This window comes from Strix aluco, chromosome 10 (genome assembly GCF_031877795.1).
Source record: "Strix aluco isolate bStrAlu1 chromosome 10, bStrAlu1.hap1, whole genome shotgun sequence".
NCBI lineage: Eukaryota > Metazoa > Chordata > Aves > Strigiformes > Strigidae > Strix > Strix aluco.
Window position 1 is genome coordinate 5,049,184 of NC_133940.1, and position 26,847 is coordinate 5,076,030.

General features: G+C 50.4%; 3 protein-coding genes across 8 annotated transcripts; 2 read left to right on the plus strand and 1 right to left on the minus strand.

Moving 5' to 3' along the window:
* Positions 1 to 231: 231 nt before the first annotated feature.
* On the minus strand, positions 232 to 2,190 carry LOC141927693 (uncharacterized). Its single transcript, XM_074834946.1, has 3 exons — positions 2,156 to 2,190; positions 1,017 to 1,844; positions 232 to 736 (listed from the first exon to the last, which is right to left on the minus strand). The coding sequence occupies exons 1-3, from the start codon at positions 2,188 to 2,190 to the stop codon at positions 694 to 696; spliced, it is 906 nt and encodes a 301-aa protein (XP_074691047.1). The 3' UTR covers positions 232 to 693.
* Positions 1,582 to 15,427, plus strand: MORC4 (MORC family CW-type zinc finger 4). Of its 6 annotated transcripts, XR_012624586.1 has the most exons (12): positions 1,582 to 1,697; positions 2,180 to 2,302; positions 3,804 to 4,106; positions 4,517 to 5,562; positions 6,094 to 6,256; positions 6,354 to 6,556; positions 8,435 to 8,554; positions 8,659 to 8,746; positions 9,989 to 10,034; positions 10,453 to 10,579; positions 14,679 to 14,756; positions 14,954 to 15,427. XR_012624586.1 is itself a non-coding variant. In XM_074835116.1 (10 exons), exons 7-10 carry the CDS (start codon positions 8,542 to 8,544, stop codon positions 15,144 to 15,146), a joined length of 411 nt encoding a protein of 136 aa, XP_074691217.1. In that variant the 5' UTR covers positions 1,582 to 1,697; positions 2,180 to 2,302; positions 3,804 to 4,106; positions 4,517 to 5,562; positions 6,094 to 6,256; positions 6,354 to 6,556; positions 8,435 to 8,541; the 3' UTR covers positions 15,147 to 15,427. The 6 variants fall into 6 exon arrangements, 1 of the variants encoding a protein (XP_074691217.1); XR_012624582.1 differs by lacking the exons at positions 3,804 to 4,106; positions 4,517 to 5,562 and having other exon boundaries at positions 6,431 to 6,556; XM_074835116.1 differs by lacking the exons at positions 8,659 to 8,746; positions 9,989 to 10,034.
* Positions 15,428 to 15,454: 27 nt separating this feature from the next.
* LOC141927694 (uncharacterized) lies at positions 15,455 to 26,578 on the plus strand. Its single transcript, XM_074834947.1, has 7 exons — positions 15,455 to 15,499; positions 15,535 to 15,585; positions 19,478 to 19,747; positions 20,285 to 20,466; positions 22,766 to 23,441; positions 25,133 to 25,766; positions 26,210 to 26,578. The coding sequence occupies exons 1-5, from the start codon at positions 15,455 to 15,457 to the stop codon at positions 23,115 to 23,117; spliced, it is 900 nt and encodes a 299-aa protein (XP_074691048.1). The 3' UTR covers positions 23,118 to 23,441; positions 25,133 to 25,766; positions 26,210 to 26,578.
* The last annotated feature ends 269 nt before the right edge of the window (positions 26,579 to 26,847 follow it).

Below are 26,847 nucleotides of genomic sequence, written 5' to 3' on the forward strand. Positions count from 1 at the left end.
GGGGCACCATTGTGGCAGATGCCATGGTTTATCTGCTGACCTGTTTTAGCACTTTTTGTGAACAAGGCAAGCTAATGTCCTATGCTTCCCAGAGTATCCCAGTGCTCCTGGGAGAGCAACGTCCAAAGCACTTGGTGAGAGTGACTGAGGGAACCAGGCTTACCCAGCGGAGCCAAGCTGCTGGCTTCCTCTGCGTACCGAAATACAGGCATGTGAAACAGAGACCTCGGCTCAACAGTAAAGTTTTTTTACTGTTAAGCAGTTATTCTTTATCAGCAGCGCTGGGGACACCCTGGGGATTCTCCCCCATAAGGGCTCCCAAGAATTAGCAAGGGACATCAGTTTACACACACACAAATCATACATATTCATTAGATTTCCTGGAATGGGGTGTCTTATGGTAATAAGTTCCTGGAATTCATTTACATAGTCCCAGCACACATGGTGAAAATAGGGTGACAGTCTTCGGTGGTCGAGGGAAGAAGTAAGCAGTCTTCTTCACAGTGTTTGCTCATTGACCCTCTTCCCAGAGCGTGAGCTGTGAAGTAAAGTCCAGGTGCCTCCTTCCTAAATCAGCAGAATCATTTCCCCTATAACAGGGTCTCTGTGTCTCTTTGTTCCAGCCCCCCCCTTATTTTAATTTTCCCATTCTAGGAGTTGCCCAAGTGTCCACTGAAGGCCTTGACTCTGCTCTCAGTGATTTCCGTAGGCAGCCTGACGAGCGTTCCCATCTGACCTAAACAGACAAAGGGACCCAAGGAAACAGCTGAGGAGTCAGGAGTCCTTGAGAAGCAAATGAAGCAAAGCACAAACAAAGCTTCCATACATCACATCACAGTTTAGTCTTAATAATTGTCAGAAATTCATTTGAGCCCTTTCATTCCCTTTCACATGGGGAGGAGAATGATGTCCCCACCAGCCCTTGTTTTTCTCCCTGCTGCCATCACCCCCTCCAGGCTGTGTGATTCCCCTCACAACCGGTAAATGCACTTGCAACAACTCACAGATACGCTCACCTGGCCCAGGCTGCACCGCACCTACAAGGAGGTGACTGGTTCAGAGCAAAGTGAAAAACTGAACGAGGAAAGGGGCTGTGGTGGTGCTTTGCCCTGTCCAAGCTCCAGAGGAGCTGGCGTTGCGGGGTGGTTCCAGGCCCCAGAGCTGCGAACAGGCCACACTCTGCCCGCCCTGCCCCGACGGCAGCAGGGGGCCGTGGCAGAGGTCGGCCCCCGGGGCTGCTTTCAACGCCATTCCCGGGAGAGTCACCCAGGCCCGGGCCTGTCCGCACCCACATCTCCCCGGAGGTCCGTGCCCTGGGCTGAGGCTGCTGCCAGCCACTTCCCCAGGCTGCGGTTTGCTGGTACAACCCCTGCCAGCCCGGCCTGAGCACCGTGACCGCCGCCGGTTTCTGGTTTCTGTCACCTTCACGCACTGAGGGGAGAGGCTGGGGCCTCCCCACGCAGTTTCCCCGGTGCTGCCGGCTCAGCGCCGGGCGCCGCCACCTTCTTGTATGGCACCGGGTGCCGCCATCTTGGTGTACGGCACTGGGCGCCGCCATGTCGCCGCGCCCGGCGGGGAAGTTAACGCCCTCAGGCTGCCGCGCCCGGGCCGCCGGCACTGCCCGCCGCTGGCTCTGTCCCCGCCGAGCTGCCGCCCCCCCGACGCGCGGCCCTTCGGCGCCGGGGCCGAGCTGCTGGGTGAGCACCGGGCACCGTGGGGAGAGGGGCCCCAGCAGGGCCCCACCGGCCTGGCTCCCGGACGTGGCTCGGTGCGCCCTGACAGAAAGGCTGTGACCCGCGCCCTGAGCCCGGGCCGGCCGAGGTGTCAGCGCAAGCTGTGGGCCTCTAAAAAAAAATCCATGCGGGTTTACTAAGCAGCCTCTCCGTAACGTGCGTGACGCGCTGAGGGGCTGCGGAGGTCACGGAGATGTTATTAGTTGCTGGGGTGATTTCTGGGTGGATCGGCACAGCTCGCCCGCGACCCCCTCGGCCCCGGCACAGCGGCCCCCGTTTGTCCTCGCCCAGCGGCCTGCAGCCTCCCTTCCCAGACACTGCTCGGAAGAGAAGTTCTGGCAAACTGCTTTTGCTCCTTGGAACTCACGTGGGGGCAAAGAGGGTTTAGGAGGGAACAAGGGTGAAATACCGTTAGTTCTTACTGCCCAGATTTCTTCTTCCCGTAGGCAGTGCACATCACAGCGTGACAGCTAAGTTTTTCTGCACTGAAGTTGTGGAGCTCACCTTTATCTAACTTTTATGGACAATGGGGCAGGAATGACTCCTTGCAAACTCTACAGCATGCTCAGGTAACGAGCTATGAGCCCTCCCATATCCATCTGCTCTCCTTCAAGCATTGCCACTGGCCTTTGGCTTCCTATCGTAAGCATCCACCTCTCCCTGCTTCTTCCTTACCTTCCCAGCACGCAGAGGTGCAAAATAACTGCTCTTACACTGTAGAAAATCTGCCTCAATGTGTAATGGGTGCTCTAGGGACTCACAGTAAACATTTTACTTGTCATTAACTGCTCTAACATAAGTCATTTGACTCCTTGGTGTGTGAAATAAGCAGAGGAGGTGCTTTTGTGCTGGGACATAGAGAAGGTCTGCATAAAGCTGAACATCTCTGAAGTCAAACCAAGAGTCCTTTTCTGTAGACTGCTGTTATGGAGGAGTTTCATCTCTTGTCTGTCTTACCCTGTGGATGCTGAAATAAATCATGGCTTTAGAGGATGTGTTTATATCATGTTAATCTTTCTATGTGAAGTATTTTTCTACAGCGATGAGAGAGAATGAGACAGGCTAATGGCAAGAGATTTAAAGCGTGATATCGTGATAAGGAATTTCAGTTCAATAGGCCTGGTCTTTTAATTGCATAACTAACTTCATTGAAAATAGGTTTTAAGCTTGAACAACCAGTGATGTGAGCCTTACAGAGGGGGCTGTAACTTTACTAGGGCATTTTGAGGCCAAACACAGAAAGGCCTTTGCAAGGATCAGGTTTTTTTGCCAAATCAGCTCTGCGTTCTTGATGCTCCTTTGGTTGCCTCTTTGACTAGATGTTTTTAAGGCTGGAGGAGGGAGATTTTCGATGCAAAACTCCTGTCCTTTCTCTTTTGCTATAGCTTACCCATAGGGGTGAAGGGGCCAGGGCTTGGTTTTGTTTCTGTCTGACCATTTTGTTTGACATAAACAAAATGTGGGGAAGCAAAGCAGAGAAAATTGTATCTTTAAATGCAGAAGACATATAACCACAGCACTTCAGAAATGTGAGTGGGGTTCAGGAAATAAAAACCAGAGGCCCTGTTCCCTTCCCGCCCTGTCATTGTGTGCAGTGGAGGAGGGCCAGCCCCTTGCTGGTGCCAACTGTCCCGGAGGGGACAGTGAGAAGTCAGCCTTGGTGCAGAACTATGAAGAACAGGCACATGGGGTTTCCCTGTCTGGCTGTTGACCTGGGTGTGCAGTGTTGGAAACATTACCTTGCTCCTCTGCTTCTTGATTTCCCTGTCTGTAATGCAAAAAGTGGAGGTGCTTAGGGTAAATTAGGGTTTGAAGTCCTTCCCTAGGTGCTAAAGAAATCGTCCTTGTGAGTAGCTCTTCCTGACCATTTATGTGGTTCTTCAGTGGTGAAGGCAGTATAGGACTGGCAGGACTTGGCTTCTTTACCAGCACTGCAGCCATCCCAAGTCTTCCCTGTTGAACAGGAGCTCAGCTCCCTTTGCAAAAGTTAAGTGTAGTAATGTGGGCCTGTGCCTGGAGTGAGGCCAGTGCTCCCCGTTTCCAGCCCCTTTCTGTTTTGCTTGCTTTCAGCTTTGGTTTCACGGAGAAGACTGTGAAGAGAGACCACCCGTCCGCTGGATTGTGTGACTTCAAGTCTGGCTCCATGTGCTGGGGAAGGGTGCCATCATCTTCAGCAGGACTGGAGGGGCTCTCAGCGTGGGGCTGCTTTCCTAGACATACATGGGCCATGTCCATGCTGAGGCTGATTATCCCACTGGTGTCCTTCAGCCAGAAAACCTGCCCTCCTCCAAAGGGACGTGGGGGCCAGTGGCACTGCCATGGTGCTGAGGGCTGTCCCCTGGCCATGTGTGCACAGCACAATGTTTGGAGAGGGTGAGAATAACTGTAATCAGTGCTGCACTGGGAGAATCTCTGCGGCAGGCCTTACTGTTAGCACACTGCAATGCAGCATTATTCCCTTTTCCTTAGGCTAGACTTTGTTGTGCATCTCCTTGTGGGCATCTGCTGCTAACCTGGCTCCTGGAAAGCCTTTGCAGTCATGCCAGCGACCTATGGGCTACCTGTTTCTGTCCCATTCCACCCCGCCATGCAGACCCATGTACACAGCCCCTGCCCAGGAGCAAATGAAAGGGAATGAAAGGGCTCAAACAAATGAATTTCTGACAAATATTAAGACTAAACTGTGATGTGATGTATGGAAGCTTTGTTTGTGCTTTGCTTCATTTGCTTCTCAAGGACTCCTGACTCCTCAGCTGTTTCCTTGGGTCCCTTTGTCTGTTTAGGTCAGATGGGAACGCTCGTCAGGCTCCCTACAGAAATCACTGAGAGCAGAGTCAAGGCCTTCAGCAGACACTTGGGCAACTTCTAGAATGGGAAAATTAAAATAAGGGGGGGGCTGGAACAAAGAGACACAGAGACCCTGTTATAGGGGAAATGATTCTGCTGATTTAGGAAGGAGGCACCTGGACTTTACTTCACAGCTCACGCTCTGGGAAGAAGGTCAACGAGCAAAGACTGTGAAGAAGACTGCTTACTTCTTCCCTCGACCACCGAAGACTGTCACCCTATTTTCACCACGCGTGCTGGGACTATGTAAATGAATTCCAGGAACTCATTACCATAAGACACCCCATTCCAGGAAATCTAATGAATATATATGATTTGTGTGTGTGTAAACTGATGTCCCTTGCTAATTCTTGGGAGCCCTTATGGGGGAGAATCCCCAGGGTGTCCCCAGCGCTGCTGATAAAGAATACCTGCTTAACAGTTATGTTGGATTCTGACTGCTGAGTTAATATCTTTGTTTCACTGCGCTCTCTGCTGCTTTTCTGCACCTGTAATGGCCTTTGGTGCTGCCTTCCAGCCTGTGCTTCCTTCACACCAAAGGGAGCTGAGAATATGCAGCTCCCCGGCACTGCTTGTACATTATCAGCTGCGTGACACTGCTGCCCCCCGCTCAGCTCGATACTTTTAAGTGTTTTTTGTCAAAGCATCCTACTGTCATGTCTGTCCTGGCTCAGTCTTTCTCTGAGCCCATCCTCCTGGAGTCTCCTGTGTCATACTTCTCTGGAGTGTCAGGCCTGTAGCCAGGTCTTTGCAACTGGATTTTTTTGTTCCCCTGTGGCAAAAGGGAGGTAGGTGGACTGGGCAGCGCTGTTTTCCTTGACTCTGTGGCTTCTAGAGAAAATGATTGCTACTGAAGACTCTGTGCCTAGCCTGGATGCCATCCTGGACAATACCTCTTCAACACCAGGGAGGAGCTACTGGCACAGTTTGATGCCGTTCCAGGCAAAAAGGGCACATGCATCCTCCCCTGGAACATTTGCAGGTATGGGGCTGAGGCATGTGGTGAGGCAGTGGTGCCCTGAGGATGAGGAAGGGCTAAAAGCAGAGACAGCTCCAGGACAGCACCTGGCCTGGGTGGTCTAAGCCTGTTGCCATCCAGCCTGGCCGCTGGAGGAACAAATACAGGGATTTCTGCCTCCTCCCTCTGTACAACGGAGAGCTTGGGGTGCCACGCTGGGCGTTAGGAGAGGTGGGTCTAGTTCTGCCTGTCACAGGCATGCTCTTTTTTTTCAGAGGAAACCAATTAATACATTTACTTCCTCTTCCCATTTGTGCAATGGAACTTCCATATTTCTTTGTTATCAAGACTGTTCTGAAGTGTTCTGCTACTTTGGTGTTCTGCACAGAAATGCTTGTAATTAAATGACTGACTAATGAGATCCATGGCGTGTGTGAAATATGCTGGTTTATCTGCTCCTCAGGAAGTTCCCTTGGGATCCTGATACAGAAGAGCAGACCAGGGTGCTGATGATTGGAGGAGACTGTCTTTATTTTTGTGTTTGGTGTTTTTCAGAAATAAAGACAGGAAGCCAGATCTGGATTTTGATACAGACAAGCATGATACTTGGATAGCAGAATTCCTTGCAGACGATGGGGAGATTCCCAGCAGAAAGATTCTGCAGTCTCAGAAGATGGTTCCAGAGTTTCCTGGCCCAGAAATGGAGTACTCATTATGGGTAAGTTGGCAGGATCTGAAAGGGAGCAGGATGGCTCTTCCCCAGCTTTGTTCTGTGCATGACTCACAGGCGATGAAAAACATTAAATCCAAACTAGATTTTGGCTTCACCTGGAAAAGACTCCATGCAACTAGAATTCTCCTGCCTGTTCTGCTGTGCTGTCCCCTCTCCCAGGCACACTGCAGTGTCTTGTACCTGAAGCCTCGCACGCAGATTGTCCTGCGACAGAAGGTGAACACTCAGCTGATCACCAAGAGCCTGGCCACTGTTGAATATGATTTTTGCAAGCCAAGATTCATTGTATCCTTCCTGCCACCTCTTGGCACTCTGCTCACAGCAGCCTCAGCACACTGCGGGGTTCCAGACCAACCTCACAGCTGGGCTCAGGCCTGTCTGGTCTGATGCATAGAGAAACCCAGGATTTAAATGAATAGAGAGGCTGAACTGTCTTCTGACCTTTGAGAAGCCAAATCCTGATGAGAAGCTTAGAAGGGAGCCCTCAGAGCTGCTTCTGCTGGATCAGTGGTTGATAGGGCTCAAGGCTCACCTCGTACATGAGCCAGTTCCTGACATACCCCAGGGCTGATGTGCTGTGTGGGTGGAGAAAGGCTTGAGTCTTTTGCTGACTGATCAGTTTTGCTTGGGAAAATATCCGCTGAAAAGTATTTTAAATGACAGCATTATTCAATTCAGTGGAAAAACACTTTATCAAGATGTATAACGAGACCAGAAGAGCCTTTCTTCCCCTCTGTCCTGTTCAGCAGCAGCTGGTTGCTGACTTTTCCTGTCTGACTAGAAGCTGGTCATTTGAGTTCTTGGAGCATGTTAATTCTCATTCCCCACACCCACTCCTAGGCCACCGCAGCTCTTTTGGGAGTAGGATGACTTGTTTGGCTTACCTGCTCACATGCTTTTAGAGACCAGTGTCCACAGAACAGAAACCCCAAGTAGAGCCAAGTGCAAAGAACAATCTACCCTTCAGACCTCTCCCAGAGAGAACTTTGCTAAAGCTGTTTTGAACTACACCTGAGCATCTTTTATCCCCTGTCCTGCTACGTGCTTTAAAGGCCATTTTGTGTCATGAATTTCTGTGCTTATGTTAATAGGAAAAGATTGACCAAAGATGAAGAGGTGTTACTTAATTTCTGTACCTATATACTTAGTGAGAAATTGGAGAACCAACAAAGCTGCTTTCCTGTTTTGTAACTCCACGTGTGTGTGCTAATGCTCTCTCCAGAGATTACACAGCCACTGTGTTTTGAGGTGGTTTGCAGAAATGCAGCAGGTTAGAAACCTGTAGTGGTATTGCCCAAGCCGTACTGGTTTTCCACTTGCTTCCAAAGGTTCTTTGGCCTTGCATAGCCGGTGTACGTAAAATAACAGATCCTTGAGGTTTGGAGTTCAGCACCTTCAGTGTACAGACAAAGCAGCATTGTATTGGCAGGCACGTGATGACTACGTAAATTGCAAATGCATGAGCTCTGACTCCAAGAAGTAAGCAAATTAAAATATATTCAGACAAAAAGTGGTTAATGAAATATTTTAACCCGAAACTCAGAGTTCCCCATCTAATAGTGGTCTGTCTAGAACTGAATTTGTGAAACTGGAGTCTGCTGAAGGAGAGCTCGCTCTTTGATGTACCGTAGTGTCATTGTTAGTCGTTAAGATTTCTTCAGCCCCGACTGGATGTGCTTGATTTGGTTTTGTAAATGTTGGTCATTTATCTTTTAAGCACAAGTAAAATTGTTAGTCATTAGTTATCTCATTTGTGATATACTCCAAAGCAGTTTTCTTTGGTCAGATCTTGCCTGTTCTATTATCAGGGTAATATAAACGCGTATCAGAGTTTTTATTAAAGCTATAACCAAGGCATATTTTGACTTGGCAGTGACAGACTGGCTCCACTCAGTACAGCTGTTTCCAACTCCCCTCCAGTCAGTTATGCGTGTTCTTATCTGTGATTGTTGGCTGCGTGCACGGGGTTGTTGTTAGCAGGCCAGAGCTGAGCGCTTTTCCTCTGCTGAAGAGGGAAGGTGTTGTGCTGAGGAAGGCAGCGTGGGCAGCTTGATGCTGCGACCTCTGTGGAATGTTTCACTCCTTCCTGTGGAACTCATGCATCTCCCCCGCTCCTCCTCTGGAGCTTGTTGTTTATTTCTTCCTTGACACATTTTCCCTCAGAGCAAAAGGGTGAAGATCATTTTTGGATTAACCTGCAAGAAGAAAAGCCACTATGGGATCATGATGTACCACAACAACTGACTCATCAGATCCTACGAGAAGGTGGGATGTCAAAGGAAGGTGAGGAGTTGGACTTGTTTTTACCTCTTTTTATCTGGGAGAGGGGAGAATGGGATTTTGCAAAAAGCAACCTTGTCTTAGATCCTTGCTTTTACATTGCACAGTGTCCAGAGTTGAACAAGGAGACCTGGCGTGTCCCTAGGATCAGATCAATGTGTGCCCCTGCACTGTGACTCCTTGTCTGGGTTTGAGGTAACTAGAGATGTCCATCTACTGTTTAATACTGCTGTGGCTGGAGATGCTACCAGAGGTGATTTCCAGAGGGGATCTGCTCTGGCAGGATAGCCTGGCCTCTGTTAGGAAGTGATTGCTGCAGCATTTGCTTCTAGTGTTATCTTGCGGCAGTATCTCAGAGCTATGGCATGCCTTGGAGGTGACCATCTTTGCCACAGATAATTCTGGTCTGTTAGTTAAGACAGTCTGTGCTCTGCTTTCTGGAAGAAAAAGATTCAGTATTATATGCCCAAAATACCTTTTCAGGGAGTTTACGAGGTGTTTGTACCTCATATTGCTGTTGGCATGCAATGCACAGGCCATGGTGTTGCCATCAACCTTCGTATCAGGGCTTTGGGATCTCAGTGCTCTCCAAAGGACTACTTTTTTTTTGTTTGCTTGTTCTGAGCAGAATTGGCTAAGGCAGTTCTTTCCCTTAATTTCTGGCCCCTGGTGCAGGGAGGAGGTGTAGGTGTGATTGGTGTAACAATGGGACTTCCTGAATCAAGCACACAACAAAGAGGACTTTGAAGAAGGCAGAGTACTGATAAGAGAGACCTGTGCACAAGGCTGCTGCTCGGAGAGGGTTTTGCTGTGATACAGCCTTTGTTCTGAGCACTATACATGTTCTTAGGTCTGTTTATTGTGAAGTAGCCCCAGATTGGGCCTGTTTTTCCTCCTCTAGTGCCCCTAGAGAGCATGGAGAATTTTATCCTGAAGGTCTGGTAGCCTTGGGCTGAGGAAAGGACACAGTCTCTGTGTTCCTCAAGCTCATTCCCTCACAAGACTCCAGCCCTGAGGAGACTTCTCCAAAATAAAATGGAACCTGTGTTCATGTACACTTTAGCAGAGCTGCCCAAACCAGGAACACACCTATAAAGCCAAAAGAAAAAATTGGATGCTCATGTGCAGCCTCCAGTTAAGGGATGGAGCAGAAGCAGTCACTGGCCCCTGCTCTCCTCAGGGTGCAGCACTCCACACTTTGGGAAAGGCTGCACTTGGGGAAAGGGACCTGTAGCCTGATTTTTTAGATGATGGTATTGGCCCATTTTTTGCAGCTGTGAGGTGGGTGATACAGAAAGGCTGCTAAGGTGCCAACCTAAAATCACAAGTCTAGGTCAGATTCTTGGGGAAAGGGTTTGTGTTTGCCCTGGTTGTTCCTTGTGCTTCCTGTTGTGCCAGTGGGAGCTGCCCAGCTTCTTACAGAGTTCTTCCTTCCAGACGGATGATCGCTGTGCTGGGACAGAAACTCAACAGCTGTTGGAAGGTGAGGATGGCACAGATGAACTTGGGAAATGTGGATGCAGCTTGCATGATAGCGTAGGAACCAGTTTGCCACTGCTCTACTCTTTGCAAGCGTTAAAGGCCTGGGGCTTTCCCTTGGCCAAGGTGGGGTGGGAATGTGTCACCAGGAGGAGCAGAGGCTGCCGAGGGGTGACTGGAATCCTCTTTCCTGTAGGGAACTGAGATCGGAACCTGTGGAGTTTGTTCTGGTGGTTGCTGGGAGGGATGCCACACTGTGGGCAGGGTGTCCCTGGGAGAGCAGAGACATGTTGGCTGCACTGGGCCATCCCATGTCCTGTGCCACATGGGCTGGGACTGCTTTGGGGGCTGGTGGCAGCACTCATTCTGAACAGCCATTCCTGGTGTTTACTCCACACCTGACTGAGCACTACTTTTTGCAGAGAGGCCAGACCGGTTGCGGGTACAATGTGAAGAGTGTCTGAAGCAGAGGAAGATCCCTGACCAGGCTGACCCTACACTGTTACCAGAAAGCTGGTTTTGTCATCTCCATCGCCTCCCCAGATACAGGTAGACTTATGATTTGAGTCCTGGATGACTTTTTTCCATGCCATCTCACATCCTTGAAATACAAACAGTTTCTGTCAAATGCCTGACTTCCTGTGTTCCTTCCACATACCTGTGAATACGGATCTTCATTAAAATAGGTGATGTTAAAATAGGAACATGTTTCAGTACATGCTTGCTTTGGTCACTGACCCCTTTTTTTCCTGATGCCTTTGAAATAACAGCCTTTGATCTAGATGAATCTGGGCATTTAAATTATAATGCTTCTGAAGGATTGGATGGGTTTTAGTTAAATGTGCTGATTGAATTACAGTCAAATGTCAAAACTGCTAATAAGAAAATACAGTTTCTTGTTGAGATCTTCTGACCTGTTGGAGAATAAAAAAGCTTTACTTCCTTGCCAAGAATACCAGCTTAAATGCTAAGCAGAAAGAATTGACTGAGACCAACCATCTGGATGTTACTGCAGGAAAATCCTTTTCTCTGATCCACAAATTCCAGGGTGCACCTAGTTTATACAGCTGAATTGCCATTATCTGTTGAAGCTCAGCATTCCACAAAGATAGCCTTCATGATAAACTATTAAGGAAACCAGTTGGCTCTGGAGGCCGAGGAGTAAGTTTTTATTTTATAGCCTAGAAACTAGATAGTAAAGCCACTTTTCAACAGAGGAGGAAGCTAATGCCTCCATTTAAAGCTCTGATACATTAAAAGTCCGTGATCTGGAAGAGGAAGCAGCACAGATGACAGATGAGAGACAGTTCGTTGTCAAGCCAGACAAACAGACTGTGGGGTTTGTGAGTACCTTCAGACTGACCTGGTTCAATGGAGCAATCAGCAAGGTGGTGGCAAACCAGAGCAAGCAAGGTAAGGTGCTGTGGAAGGAGTAATTAGGATTTCCTAGGTGTACAGATAATTTCTAAGTAAGAAATATCGTCTGAGGATGGAGACCTAAGATCGTGTTGGACAGTTCAGTGAAAACACCTGTGCAGTACTTGTGGCTGCCAGAAAAGTAATAGTTACATTTCTGTTTTAAACCTGTATAAGCAGGATTTTCATCTTGTGCTTCAAGACTTCACTGCAAATGTACAGTGGTACATAGAGGGAACTTTTCTTATAGACTGTTTCTACGAAACTCATGGCCGTGACAGTTCCTTTTCTTTGAAGCAGCTGGCATTAGTGGTCTGTGCTGGCCACATGGGTTATGATGCATTTCTCTGTCAACTCAAAACTGAAGCAGAAATGACTGGCTATGTGGTGTGCTGAACTCTGTCTCATAGTCTGTACTTCATTTTATATCTGTTATTTTGGGATTCAAGTGGCTTTTTCTCCCTTTAGCCCTTAAGCACAGTGTTTGATTCTTCAGCTGTTCTCTTGATCTTCATAAAATCATAATCATAGAATCACAGAATGGTTGGGTTGGAGGGGACCTTAAAGAACATCCAGTCCCACCCCCCTGCCATGGGCAGGGACACCTTCCACTAGCCCAAGTTGCCCAAAGCCCCGTCCAACCTGGCCTTGAACCCTTCCAGGGAGGGGGCAGCCACAGCTTCTCTGAGCAACCTGTGCCAGTGTGTCACCACCCTCACATCTAATTGAAACCTGCACTCTTGCAGTTTAAAACCGTTACCCCTCATCCTATCCCTACACTCCCTGATCAAGAGTCCCTCCCCATCTTTCCTGTAGCCCCTTTAAGTACCAGAAGGCTGCTATAAGGTCTCCCCGGAGCCTTCTCTTCTCCAGCTGAACACCCCCAACTCTCTCAGCCTGTCCTCACAGGGGAGGTGCTGCAGCCCCCCAAGCATCTTTGTGGCCTCCTCTGGACTTGCTCGAGCAGGTCCATGTCATTCTTATGTTGGGAGCCCCAGAGCTGCACCCAGCACTGCAGGGGGGGTTTCATGAGAGCAGAACAAAGGGGAGAATCCCCTCCCTGTACCTGCTGCCCACACTGCTCTGGATGCAGCCCAGGACACGGTTGGCTTTCTGGGCTGTGAGCGCACATTGCTGGCTCACAGTCAGTTTTCCATCCACTAATATCCCCAAGTCCTTCTCCTTGGGGCTGTTCTCAATCCACTCCTCGCCCAGCCTGTATCTGTGCTTGGGATTGCCCTGACCCACGTGCAGGACCTTGCCCTTGGCCTTGTTGAACTCCATGAGGTTTGCACGTCCCACCTCTCCAGCCTGTCCAGGTCCCTCTGGATGGCACATCCCTTCCCTCCAGCGTGTCACCGCACCACACAGCTTGGTGCCGTTGTTGAACTTGCTGAGGGTGCCTCAATCCCACTGTCCATGTCCCCAACAGAGATGTTAAACAGTGCCGGTAACCCGACCCCTGATGATGCTGCTCATCACTGCTCTCCACTTGGACATGGAGCCATTGACCACAATTCTTTCACTGTGACCATCCAGCCAATTCCTTATCCACTGAGTGATCCATCTATCAAATCCACGTCTCTCCAGTTTAGAGACAAGGATGTCGTGTGGGACAGTGTCAAATGCTTTGCACAAGTCCAGGTAGATGACACCAGCTGCTCTCCCTTTATCCACCAGTGCTGTAACCCCATTGTAGAAGGCCACCAAATTCATCAGGCCTGATTTTCCCTTACTGAAGCCATGTTGGCTGTCACCAATCACCTTATTTTCCATGTGCCCCAGCATATTTGCCAGAAGGATCTGCTCCAGGGTCTTGCCGGGCACAGAGGGGAGACTGACTGGCCTGTAGTTCCCCGGATCTTCCTTTTTTCTCTTTTTAAGAATGGGGGTTATGTTTCCCCTTTTCCAGTCACCGCAAACGTCACTGAACTGCCATGAATTCTCAAATATGATGGATAGTGGCTGAGCCACTTCATCCACCAGTTCCCACAGGACCTGTGGGTGCATCTCATCAGGTCCCAAGGCCTTGTGCACCTTCAGGTTCCTTAGATGGTCTCGAACCTGATCTTCTCCTACAGTGGGTGGTTCTTCATTCTCCCAGTCTCTGCCTTTGCCTTCTGTGACTTGGACGATGTGGCTGGAGCACTTGCTGGTGAAGACTGAGGCAAAAAAGTCATTGAGTGCTCAGCCTTCTCCATGTCATGGGTGACCAGGTCTCCTGTTTCCTTCCAGAGAGGGTCCACATTTTCCCTAGTCTTTCTTTTATCACTGATGTACATGTAAAAGCTTTTTTTTGTTGCTCTTGACATCCCTGGCCAGACCTCCTTGCTACCTTAAGGATCTTGAGCTCCACCATTTCATGGTCACTGCAGCCAAGGCTGCCCTTGAGCTTCACATTCCCCACCAGCTCCTCCTTGTTGGTGAGAACAAGGTCCAGCATAGCACCTCTCCTTGTTGGCTCCTCTATCACTTGAAGAAGGATGTTATCACTAACACACTCCAGGAACTTTGTGGATCACTTATGCACTGCAGTGTTGTTCCTCCAAAAGATACCAGGGTGTTTGAAGTCCCCCATGAGGACCAGGGCTTGTGAACGTGAGGCTGTTCCTATCTGTCTATAGAGCACCTCATCTGCTTGGTCTTCCTGGTCAGATGGTCTGTAGCAGACCCCCGCTATAACATCACCTGTCCCTGCCCTCCCTTTAGTCCTGACCCATAAGCTCTCGCTCGGCTCCTCACCCATCCCCAGGCAGAGCTCCCTGCACTCCAGCTGGGCACTGACATAGAGGGTGACACCCCCTCCTTGTCTCCCCTGCCTGTCCTTCCTCAAGAGCCTGTACCCCTCCATTCCAGCACTCCATGAAGGAGCCATCCCATGACATCTCCGTGATGTCAATAAGATTGTAGCCCCGCAGGCGTGCACGCATCTCTAGCTCCTCTTATTTATTCCCCATGCTACGTGCGTTTGCATAGAGGCATTTAAGTTGGGCCCGCAGTGAAGCTGACTGTCTGGCTGGAATTCCTCTGTGCTGCTCTTCAGGTGCTCTCCTGCTGACCCCTCTCCAGCCTCTGGGCATCTATTGCTGGCACTGGCGTCAAGCTGGCATCTTCTATTATCTGAAATCCTGAAAGATTAGAGACACTGCATAGATGTCCAAACCATGGAGATTTTTGGTGGGAGAAGGGAGTCAAGCTGTTGTTTCACACACTCAGACTGGTCTTGTTGCAGAAGCTGTTTGGCACCCAGGGAGCAGGAATACAGTGATGAGGAGAAGAGACCCCAATACAAACAGAAATGCTGGAAGGGGTGAGTATATCCAGGTCCAGTTTGCAGCTCAGCTGCCTGGAGCAAGCATGGGGGAGAGACGTTGGGTGTCCTGCATACAGGAGATGTCTGCTGCTTTTCTCTTGTTGTCCTGTTGTTCTCCAGGAGAAAGAATGTTTTACCCCTTGCTAAGACATCAAGGAGAAACTTGCTCTTTTTTTCCCCTTTTGTTGGTCTAGGGAGCTTGGATGGAGAGAGGAAGAGAAGATTGTCATCGTCATCCGGAGAGAGCATGGAACATCAAGTGAGGCAGGAGGGAGAAGTTTGCAGGAGCAAAGCCTTGATGCTTGTTGCTGCAGGGCTTGGCAGGTTCTCAGCCCTGTCTCACTGTTACTCATGTTCCCTCCTGCTGAGAGAGATGACAATGCTTGAAGATGTTGGAGCATCATATAAAATGAGACTTTGATTCTTATTTGTGTACAGCTTGGATGTGCTTAAAACTCTTATCAGTAACAGGGATCAGGACAGTTCCAGTCCCTGTGCTCAATCCTACCCTGTCCTGCCTAGCCCTAGTGTGTTCCTTCCTGCCTCTCCTGGCTAAAAGAGGATGCGGAAAGCTCATGCTTCCTCTCTTGAGGTTGCAGCATTAATCCCGTGTGGCCTCTTTCCCCATTTTCAGGTTAACTTGTTATATTAAAGACTCTGATGTTTTGAATTTTCAGGAGAAGTGTCTTTTGGACATGGCTGCCCACGACAGGTTCTCTGGGCAGCTCTGTGACGCTGCAGTAAGGGACCGTTTGTGGCAGTTGGTGTTTCGAAGGCTGCTACAAATGATGAAGCTCCCATTCAGCTCTTCCCTTCTGGATTGAAGGTGAGATGAGGTGAGCAGCTCTGGTGCTGGCACGACCCACAGTGGAGTGCTCCGGCGTGGTGTACCAGGGGGTTTCCTGAACTGGGGAAACCTCAGGGACGTGGAGAGACCCTCCAGGAGCTGGCAGCTTGTGCAAGAGCGGCTGACAAGACCTGGGTAGTGGCAAGAGCTGCCATGGCCGAGCCCCCACAGCTATAAAATGGGAGCGTCAGCCAGGGCACGGCGCAGCAGGGCGCGCAGGAAGGGCGCTGTAAGTGCCGGCTGGACCAGGGAGCAGTGGGCTCTGCTGGGCAGGCTGTGTCCGCAACTGCTGCAGCTTCCCAAATTGCTCCAGTGGAAACGTGCTGCTTCCCAGGTGCCGGGCAGCACTTACAGCAGCAGTGAGCACACCTGTGGGAGCTGCGCCCACCAGAGGAACTCCTCCGCTTAGCGGCAGAGCTCTGGGAGGAGGTGATTAAGGTCCAGGAGTGTCAGGGAGTCCGAGAGAGAGAGAGATTGCTGGAACTGCACCCTACCTCCCTGGGACAGGCCTGTCAGGTGGACAGGACATGTAATACAGAGGATTGCAGGGACAGGGAAGTACTCAGCACTGGTGAGGCCGCCCCTCGATGAGTGGGTTCAGTTTTGGGCCCCTCACTCCAAAAAGGCCATTGAATGACTCGAGCGTGTCCAGAGAAGGGCAACGGAGCTGGTGCAGGGTCTGGAGCACAGGTCTGATGGGGAGCGGCTGAGGGAACTGGGGGGGTTTAGTCTGGAGAAGAGGAGGCTGAGGGGAGACCTCATCGCCCTCTACAACTACCTGAAAGGAGGGTGCAGAGAGGGGGGATGAGTCTCTTGAGCCAAGGAACCAGCGCCAGGACAAGAGGGAATGGCCTCAAGCTGCGCCAGGGCAGGGTCAGACTGGCTCTTAGGAAGGATTTCTTTGCAGAAGGGGTTGTTGGGCGTTGGAATGGGCTGCCCAGGGCAGGGGGGGAGTCCCCATCCCTGGAGGGGTTGAAGAGTCGGGTTGACCCAGCGCTGAGGGATCTGGTGGAGTTGGGAACTGTCAGTGTGAGGTTCATGACTGGACTGGAGGAGCTTCAAGGGCTTTTCCAACCAAGATGATTCTGTGGTTCTGGGTTCCCTATCCTCCCTCCACCTGGCAGAACGTGGTGACTTAAGGGATAGGGGGGAGTGGCAACAAGTTCCTGCCTGAGGCAGCAAGTGCATCTCCTCCCTGACTACCCCACCTTCCCAGGTGCCCCTGCATAATAGGTACGAGGCTCTGCAAGTGGAACCAAACAGTAATGAGGACGATGGTCCATCTAGGTTGGAGGTGTTGCCAAGGTCAAGTCAGCCTGCGCCCCACATCAAAACCACTTCCATTAAGAAAAAAAGACAGTTATTGTCATAGGAGACTTTCTTCTGAGGGGAACAGAAGGCCCAATATGCTGACCAGTTAGTAAGGTCCCCTGGGAATCTGCTTTTGAAGGTATTGTGGTCCGTGAATGCTGGTCACTTAAGAGCCATCTCTTACGAGCACAGAACAGGTGATTCCAGTGTCAGAAGTCAAGCAAGTGGGGCAGAAGCCTGGCTTGGATGAGCAAGGATCTTCTTCTAGAGCTTAGGTGGAAAAGGAAAGTGTATGGACATTGCAAATAAGGACAGGTGACAGAGGAGGACTACAGAGATGGTGTTCACCATTGTAGGGAGAAAATTCATGCAGCCAAAGCTCAATTAGGGTTCAAGCTGCCCAGTACTGTGAAGGACAACAAAAAGGGCTTTTAAAAATACATTAACAGCAAAAAGAGGATCAGAGATAACATTGATCTGTCACCTCACAAATAGGGACGTAGACAAAGTGGAGACATTTGATACCTTCTTTGCCTCTGTCTTCAACACCGATGATGGGCCCTGGGACCCCGGAGCCCTGTGTTGGAAGACCATGACTGGGGGATGATAAACTTGCAGCCAAACCTGAACTTGTTTGAGACTTGCTGCTCCAAGTGGATGCGCATAAGTCTGTGGGGCCCAATGGCATTCATGCCAGGGTGCTGAAAGAGCTGGCCAATGTCATCGTGGGACCTCTCTTGGTTATTTTTCAATGGTCTTGGGAGTCTGGAGTGGTCCCAGTTGACTGGAAGCTGGCAGATGTTGTCCCAATTTTCAAGAAGGGTAAGAAGGAAGACCCTAGTAATTACAGGTCTGTCAGTCTCACTTCAGTGCCTGGTAAAATTACGGAGAGTTATTATTCTGGGAGTTACCGAAAATCACTTGAGACACAATGCAGTCATTGGTCATAGCCAGCACGGGTTCACGAGAGAACTTAATTTCCTTTTGTGACAAGATGACCCCTCTAGTTGTTTAAGACAAGTCAGTAGACGTGGGGATTTTTTGGATTTTAGCAAAACTTTTGATACTGTCTCTCACAGTATCTTTCTGAACAAAACGTCCAACACACAGCTAGACAAGTCCATAATACAACAGGTGAACAATTGGCTGATGGGTCAGGCTCACAAGGTGCTTGAGGTTACATCAGGCTGTTGGCCAGTCACCAGTGGGGTTCCCCAGGGCGTGCCAGTGCTCTTTAATGTTTTTTATAAATGTTCTGGACAAAGGAATTGAATGTACATTAAGTAAGTTTGCTGATGATACTAAACTAGGAGGAGCTGTGGACCCCCTTGCTGGTAGAGAGGCCTTGCAGAGAGATCTGGATAGACTAGAGAGCTGGTCAATCACCAACCATATGAGGTTTAACAAGAGCAAGTGTTGGATTCTGCACCTGGGAAGGGGTAATCTTGGTTATACCTACAAACTGGGGGTTGAGGGGCTGGAGAGCAGCTCCACAGAAAGAGATCTGTGGGTTTGGGTTGATGGCAAGTTGAATATGAATCAACACTGTAACCTGGCAGCCAAAAGGGCCAACAGTGTCCTGGGGTGCATCAAGCACAGCATGGCCAGCTGGTCAAGGGGGGTGATTGTCCCACTCTACACTGCACTGGTGTGTCCCCACCTTGAGTACCATGTGCAGTTTTGGGTACCTTAAAGTAAGGACATCAGACTATTAGAGTGTGTCCAGAGGAGGGTGACCAAGATGGTGAAAGGCCTCCAGGGCAAGACTTAGGAGGTGCAGCTGAGGTCACTTGGTTTGTTCAGCTTGGAGAAGAGAAGGCTGAGGGGTGACCTCATCACAGTCTATAACTTCCTCAAGTGGAGGTGGAGCTGCTGATCTCTCTCTGGTGACCAGCGATAGGACGTGAGGAAATGGAATGAAGCTGCATCAGGGGAAGTTCAGATTGGACATTAGGAAAAGGTTCTTCACTGAGAGGGTGGTTGATCACTGGAACAGGCTCCCTAGGAAAGTGGTCACGGCACCAAGACTGTCAGAGTTCAAGGAGCATCTGGACGATGCTCTTAGTCATATGGTTTAGCTTTAGCTAGTCCTGCAAGGAGGTGGACTTGATGATCCTCTTGGGTCCATTCCAACTTGAGATATTTTATAATTCTATGATTCTACTTGACGGATCAAAGGTGTAGAAAGCCTTGTGCCTCAGCAGTGGATACAGAGGAGACAGTGGGTTGCAGGTCCTTAACACACAGGAGCAGGAGGATATAATGGACTGGGAGAATGTGGGAAGACCAGTGGAGAATATCTTTGCAGAACTGAAGGCTATTTCAGCAGAGGGGGATGCTGCAGTGCAAGGTAACACATTTGTGGCTGTGCTTCCCTGCTGGTTTGGGGTGTTTTGGAGAGAGCAGGTCAAAGTGGGTTGAGAAGGGGCGACTTCTCCATAAAGAACATAGTGGGCTTCTTCCTTGATCTGCTGCCCTTTGATTTCTTCAGGCCTGGCAAAGCTCTTTCTATCTTGCTGATTGATATAATTCCTGTGCATGCATCCTCCTCCCATTTCAGAAGGAGAAAATTGAGCATGAGAAATGTTGCCTGAAAACAGAGTTCTTGAAATGCCAACAGGAACTGGTGCTGCTCGGAGCTCAGAAGATGGAAAGCTTGCCCTGCAGCAAGGAATACATGTTACTGCCAAGCTGTGCGGCAGAAGCTGAAAGCAAAGCTGGCCAAGTCCACAGAGGAGACCAGATGCGCAGAGGAGACAGAGATGCACATCGGGGTGCTGAGGGAGGCCCAGGTTTCCTGCAGGGGCCCAGAGGAAGAAGACGTGAGGAGGTCAGAGCTGTGGGTTGGCTGGTTGGCAGCCCCTGTCATCCCTGCGGTGGGGGGAGAGGGCAGGAGTGCCTGTGGGCTGCTGTTGCCATAGGACACTGCTTCCCTGGCATCCAGCACCCTGCTGTAGAGGTGACTGGGTTGTAAATTGGGAGGAGGTGGAATCACCAGATGAGTCCAAATAACTGGTCCAGCTTCAAAGGTGCCCTAGAGAAAGGTGCTTTGTCCACACTGTGTCTGTCCTATACTGTGTCACCTTGTTGCTGGATCCCTTGCACAGTGTTGGGTCTCTAATGGTGATAATGTCCCTGGTAGCCAAACAGGCGTTAGAGGGACTGGGAGCTGGTCTCTGCTGGTTGAGTCCCAAGGACAGTTATTGCTGGGGGTCTTGATTTAATACCTGGCTGGTGGAACCTGTACAGAAGGGACTTGGTTGTCTTACTGTGCCTCTTTCCTCTTGGCTAAGGCTTGGTTTCCTGTGCTGCAGCTGACATATCGAGGGCTGTCATTCACCCTTTTTAAAGCTCACTTTCTCCTCAGACATCATCCCCTGCTTCAGTGCCCTGGCCTGCTTGGACCAGCAGTTTCACCTGTAATGTGAAGTTGGAGGCTGAAGAAAAAGGTGTTTATGGGTCTGCTGCCTTTCCCCCTTTTCTCAAAAAGATGATTGCAGTCCAGGGAGGAGATGGACCTCAGGGGAAAACCAGACCCTTAACAGAAAGGTAAGTGGTAGGTTGCAGGCTACTGCCCCACACCTTGTTGTGTCTTCTGTCCCTTGTTTGGAGTCTGTACTGAGGCCGTGTGGAAGGTCTTGGTGAGATGCAGTTTTCTGGAAGAAGTCCTGGCCAGATCTGGTGGGTCTGCCCTGGGTAGTCTTCTCTTCCCTCCCTTTTTGAGTGAGGAGTCTGCACGACTCAAATGCTCCTTCATCCTCCTGTGTGCAGACAGAGAAGGGGAGCAGGGTGGAACAGAGGGAGGAACAGAAATCCTTGCCAAGTTGTTTTTTTTTTAAATCCTGGTTTCTGCGTATCAGTATTAACACCGTCACACCCTGTCAGCTAAATTAACCTCCAAGAGTACAGTTCTCCAGGCCTGTGGTCAGTCTGGATGGCAGCTGATGTGGCTGCCTCTCCAGGGCTGGAGCATTCAGCTCTGTCTGGCTGTGAATTGCTCTGTACAGAGACATCTTTACCCAAGAGGACATCTTTACCCAAGAGAAAACAGATACCTTTTGGCTTCCAGCAAGGAAACGGGTTTCTGGCTGAGATAATTTCTCCGGATAAGTCTCGCATTCTCTTTAACTTGGGGGTGTGTGTGTTGAGATATGATTTATTGGTTGGTTTGTTTGTTTATTTTCAACTTCTCCACGCCCTCCTGAAGCCCTTCCTGCCCATGTCATGAGGGAGCAATGTGGGCTGCTCCCACACGGTGGCACTCCTTGCCTGGCTGAGGGGCTGCCTGCCTGTCCCGCGCTTGTCCCTCCTGCCTGGCCACTGGGCCTGCCCGCCGGTTGCCCAAGGAAAGGCCTGCGATGGGGATGCTGGGTTGCCATGACAGCAGGCGAGTGGACCTCGGCATCTCCCTCCTCGTGGACATGGTGCCGCTGGCTAGCGGATCCCAGATCCACCCGGTTGACCTCCTGTGCCTGGCGGGATCTCGGGGAGGGAGAAGGCCGCGGGATTACACCACCATTGGAAACACTGTGTGATAAGAACAGTACTGCTCCTCCCTAGCTGCCTCAGAGCAGCAATTCTCAAAGCTGCTTCTCTCATCGTGATGATGGGGCCAAACACCTCCTGTTGCCACTGTTTTCCCTGCCTCAGCTCTTCCCCAGGCCCCTCATTTCTCTTCACTGATGCTACACTGAACTACTTTTTCCAAACACGAGCTCTCCGCAGCACCTCCAACAAGCTCCATCCACACCTTTGCCCTCCAACCCTGCTTGTCTCTCCCGATATCCCTATAACTCCCCCACACTTTGCTTTCTCCTGTGCTCCTCCTTGTGCCCACGTTTCTTGTCCTGTTTGCCCAGAGCTGTCGGGAATCCATCGGAGGGCCTGGGTCATAACACAGCTTTGCAGCTGGACTGGCCCTTCCCCTCCTGAAGTCAGACTTTTGATTGTGTTACCAATAGGGCAGGTATCCAGGGCTCTGGCAGGCACAGGATCTGCTTGGCTTTGTGGACAACACGCTCCGAGTGATTTTCTAGCTGCAGAAGCTTGGCATGGCAGCACGTCACAAACATACCTGCCTGCCAGGCTTAGTGAACTGCCTCAGGCAGATGGATTTCAGACAGGACATTTCTGTGGGTTTTTTCTTCAGGAACTGCCGTTCAGCCTCACCGCTATCTCAGATGGGAGACGGGCAGTGGGGCTGGGTAGGTAGGGAGCCAGGGTCTTTGGGGTTTGTAGCTCTCCTACTGACACATCCCCTGCATGAAGTGAGCGTGGCAGCTGCTTGTCCTGAGAGCAGAGCGAGTGTCAGGAACGTGGTGCTGTAGAGAGGCTCATGCCATGAGTTCCGTCAGCAGCAGCCCTCTGTGCTGCAGCAGCAAAGGCCTGGCCAGGAGGAGGGTTGATCCCCACAGCCAAGGGGTGGGGAGTTTGCTACAGCCACAGCAGTTACTGAGGTGTGAGGTCAGCTGTACTGTGAACCGGGGCACTCCAGCCCACTCACCCTCTTTTTTCTTTTTCTTTTTCTTTTTCTTTTTCTTTTTCTTTTTCTTTTTCTTTTTCTTTTTCTTTTTCTTTTTCTTTTTCTTTTTCTTTTTCTTTTTCTTTTTCTTTTTCTTTTTCTTTTTCTTTTTCTTTTTCTTTTTCTTTTTCTTTTTCTTTTTCTTTTTCCTTTTTCTTTTTTCCTTTTCCTTTTTCTTTTCCCCTTTCCCTTTCCCTTTCCCTTTCCCTTTCCCTTTCCCTTTCCCTTTCCCTTTCCCTTTCCCTTTCCCTTTCCCTTTCCCTTTCCCTTTCCCTTTTTCCATTTCTTTTTTTTTTCTCTTCCTTTTTCTTTTTCTTTTTTCCCCAGCAAGCCCAAGTTGACCATAAAAGAAGAAATACTGGAAAAGCATGGAGACCTAATGGAAGCTTCACCCCCAGACCTGACTTGTCCCAGTGCCCCTACTTCACCCCTTCAGAAGAGCTTTGCAGTACCTTACGAAGAAAGGGAAAAACTTCTGCACATAAAACAGGAGGATGTGACTGTAGGTGACAGCTCACACACCTGTCTGCTCAAAGAGCAGCTGGGCACTCTGAGCAGCACCAGCCCTGCTAACGGTGCATCGCACTGCCTCAAGGCAGAGACTCCAGTAGCTCAGCAGGAGATCAGAAAGAGACTCATGTGGTCCAGGGGAAGCTGGAAAAGCAAATGCCAAACTTAATATCAAAAAGACAGGCTGGACTGTGTGTCTAAATTCATACAGGACCACAAAAGACATAGACAAGGGATTCTTTGTGGCAGTTGGTGGTTCGAAGACTGCTGCAAGTGGTGAAGCTATTTGGCTCGCTCTTTGTGGATGGAAGGCACGGCTTGACAGATCAAAGGTGGAGAAAGCCCCATGTCTCAGCAGTGGAGACAGAGGAGAAAGTCCCTAACACACAGGAGCAGGAGGATATAATGGAGTGGGAGAATGTGGGAAGACCAGTGGAGAATATCTTTGCAGAACTGAAGGCTATTTCAGCAGAGTGGGATGCTGCAGTGCAAGGTAACACATTTGTGGCTGTGCTTCCCTGCTGGTTTGGGGTGTTTTGGAGAGAGCAGGTCAAAGTAGGTTGAGAAGGGGTGACTTCTCCATAAAGAACATAGTGGGCTTCTTCCTTGATCTGCTGCCTTTTAACTTCTTCAGGCCTGGCAAGGCTCTTTTTATCTTGCTGATTGTGCTCGTTTTGCCTGGCATAGAGTTCATTTTGCTCATCGTAGCTTGTATGGTACTATGTTTTAGTGCTGTGACTAAACCAGCCTTGATAACACACCCACGGTTTTAGCTATTTCTGAGCGGGGCTTAACAGAGTCAAGGCCTTTTCTGCTCCTTACAGTGCCCCACCAGCGAGGAGGCTGGGGGTGCAGCACAAGAGGTTGGGAGGGGACCCAGCCAGGACAGCTGACCGCAACTGACCGCTGGGGAAAGAAGGAGGATGGGGGGGACATTCAGAGTTATGACATTTGTCTTCCCAAGTCACTGTTACATGTGATGGAGCCCTGCTCTCCTGGGGATGGCTGAGCACCTGCCTGCTGATGGGAAGTGGTGAATGAATTCCTTGTTTTGCTTTGCTTGCATGTGCAGCCTTTGCTTTACCTATTGAACTGTCTTTATCTCAACCCATGAGTTTTCTCATTTTTACTCTTCTGATTGTCTCCCCCATCCCACTGTGATTGGAGTGAACGAGTAGCTGCGTGGGGCTTAGTTGCTGGCTGGGGTTAAACCATGACAGTTCTTTTTGGCACCCAATGTGGGGCATGGAAGGTTTGAGATAATTACAGATTTGATTGGAATGTGCTAGATCAAATTTACAGCTGTAATTGCTGTTTAGCTATTAACCGAGAGGCTCCTGTGCTTGCCACGGGTCTTGCTCGCCTCACTGTATATTAGTCTAGTGCTCGTTAGTGGCTGCTTTTTGCTTTTGTTGCTGGCTGTACTGCTTATCATCTTACTCTGCTGTGCCTGGGAACATTCTGATACCAGCCATGGCGATGCGCCTGGGCTGGCCGGTGGCCAGGGCATCGCTGCTGTTCCTGTGCTGCTGCGCCGGACAGGCTGGAGCTCCACGGGAACTCGAGCGAAGGGGCTGTGACCTGTGGGTGAGTCCACGCGGGAGCAGCACACCCCGAAGGGTCTGTGGCCGTGGGTAAGGCCATGCTGGAGCAGGTTCACTCCTGAAGGGACTGTGGCCGTGGGTAAGGCCACGCTGGGACAGGTTCACTTCTGAAGGGACTGTGGCCATGGGTAAGGCCACGCTGGGACAGGTTCACTCCTGAAGGGACTGTGGCCGTGGGTAAGGCCACGCTGGGACAGGTTCACTCCTGAAGGGACTGTGGCTGTGGGTAAGGCCACGCTGGAGCAGGTTCACTCCTGAAGGGACTGTGGCTGTGGGTAAGGCCACGCTGGGACAGGCGCACCTCAAAGCGACTGTGGCTGTGGATGAGTCTGTGCCGCAGCAGGTACAGCCCTGGAGAGACTGTGGCGCGTAGATAAGGCTCCACCTGGAGCAGGTACAACCCCGAGGGACTGCGATCCATGGAAAAATCTGAGCCAGAGCAGGGGCAAGGGCAGGAGTTCACGGCAATGTTAAACCCGATGGTCTGGTCCAAAGGGACCAGGGGTGGAGACTGTAATGGAAAGAGCTTTAAGTTGTTGTCACCCATGATTTGAGTAGCATGTTACAGGAATCTCTATAGCAGGAACTGCCTGAAGCAGTGGAGGACGAGCCTTGCAAGAAGCAGTGCAAGTGCAGCAGTGACCCAACCTGAGCTGGCTTTGGTGCCCAGTAACTCCCTGTGGGCTCTAAACACCTGCCTGCCAATGGGAAGTATTGAATTAATTCCTTATTTTGCTTTGCTTGTGCTCATGGCATTTGCTTTACCTTCTAAACTGTCTTTATCTCAACCTATGAGTTTTCTTACTTTTACCCTTCCAATTTCTCTCCCCCATCTCACTTAGGGGAGGGTGAGTGAGCAGCTGTGTGGGGCTTAGCTGCTGCCCAGGGTTAAGCCGTGACACCAATTGATATAATTCCTGTGCCTGCATCCTCCTCCCATTTCAGGAGGAGAAAATTGAGCATCAGAAGTGTTGCCTGAAAACAGAGTTCTTGAAATGCCAACAGAACTGGTGCTGCTCAGAGCTCAGAAGATGGAAAGCTTGCCCTGCAGCAAGGAATACATGTTACTGCCAAGCTGTGCGGCAGAAGCTGAAAGCAAAGCTGGCCAAGTCCACAGAGGAGACCAGATGCGCAGAGGAGACAGAGATGCACATCGGGGTGCTGAGGGAGGCCCAGGTTTCCTGCAGGGGCCCAGAGGAAGAAGACGTGAGGAGGTCAGAGCTGTGGGTTGGCTGGTTGGCAGCCCCTGTCATCCCTGCGGTGGGGGGAGAGGGCAGGAGTGCCTGTGGGCTGCTGTTGCCATAGGACACTGCTTCCCTGGTATCCAGCACCCTGCTGTAGAGGTGACTGGGTTGTAAGTGAGGATCCTGCTGTTGGGAGGAGGTGGAATCACCAGATGAGTCCAAATAACTGGTCCAGCTTCAAAGGTGCCCTAGAGAAAGGTGCTTTGTCCACACTGTGTCTGTCCTATACTGTGTCACCTTGTTGCTGGATCCCTTGCACAGTGTTGGGTCTCTAATGGAGAAAAGGAGCAGGGAACCCCAGTGCACATGGTGCTCCTGGTAGGAAGGGGGATAGCATCTGGGTGTGTGATGGGAGGTATCAGATCCAGGCTCTTGCCACTCTCTCCTCTTGGCTTTTGTCCTCTTGCTCACAGTGTTATGGAGAAACTTAAGAACCTGCATATGAACGTGAGGTGGCTTCTCTCATTCATCCTCCTCTACTTGGAGCTCCAGAATATTAACTTTGAGTCGGATCAGGTGGATTAGGTCTTGCAGACCATACTGGAGGAGACAAGCATCATGTTGGAGTAGTCCCCTCTCTCCTCTCACTGTGCCTTTTGCAGAAGATCATTAATAAAACCCTGTTTTTTTGTGCTCTAGGTCATCATTCTGGTTGGGCAGAGGGTTCTCCTCACCTTCTGGTCTTGCAAGACCAGCATGGCTCCTCTGCTCCCCACTGCTGGGAGCTGGGCTTCCTCAGGTGATGGAAGCCCAGAGGCAGTGTGAGCAGAGGGGACTGCAGTATGGGCACGGCTCCGAGCACAGCCAAGCTGGGTCATGCCTCGCCAGCAGACATTTCCAACGGCCTCTTTGCTGCGCTCCTTAGCACTCTGGGTTGAGTAGCAGAGAGGCAGGGAGACCTTGGCCATGGCTGCCTGGCTACTGGTCTAAGAAGTAGCCCAGGAGAGTGCAGCCCGGGCACGCTGTGGGCGTGATGGAGTCTTCTTTTGACTAACACAGCTGACTGGCTCAGGCTAGAGCAGCATGGTGCTGAGGTTCAGAATTTGGGCCT

Bases quoted from the DNA above. Each gene is read 5' to 3' on its own strand.
- LOC141927693 (XM_074834946.1), bottom strand. From the start codon at position 2,190: ATGTGCACTGCCTACGGGAAGAAGAAATCTGGGCA. The intron at 1,845-2,155 runs GTAAGAACTAAC...ATTTTTTTTTAG, and splicing joins GGGAAGAAGAAATCTGGGCA to AGGCCCACAGCTTGCGCTGA. The intron at 737-1,016 runs GTGAGCGTATCT...TTGTCTGTTTAG, and splicing joins TGCGGTGCAGCCTGGGCCAG to GTCAGATGGGAACGCTCGTC.
- MORC4 (XM_074835116.1), top strand. The intron at 10,580-14,678 runs GTAGACTTATGA...GTCTTGTTGCAG, and splicing joins CATCGCCTCCCCAGATACAG to AAGCTGTTTGGCACCCAGGG. The intron at 14,757-14,953 runs GTGAGTATATCC...TTGTTGGTCTAG, and splicing joins AAACAGAAATGCTGGAAGGG to GGAGCTTGGATGGAGAGAGG.
- LOC141927694 (XM_074834947.1), top strand. From the start codon at position 15,455: ATGGCTGCCCACGACAGGTTCTCTGGGCAGCTCTGTGACGCTGCA. The intron at 15,586-19,477 runs GTGAGATGAGGT...CTCCCATTTCAG, and splicing joins TCTTCCCTTCTGGATTGAAG to AAGGAGAAAATTGAGCATGA. The intron at 20,467-22,765 runs GTAAGTGGTAGG...TTTTTTCCCCAG, and splicing joins ACCAGACCCTTAACAGAAAG to CAAGCCCAAGTTGACCATAA.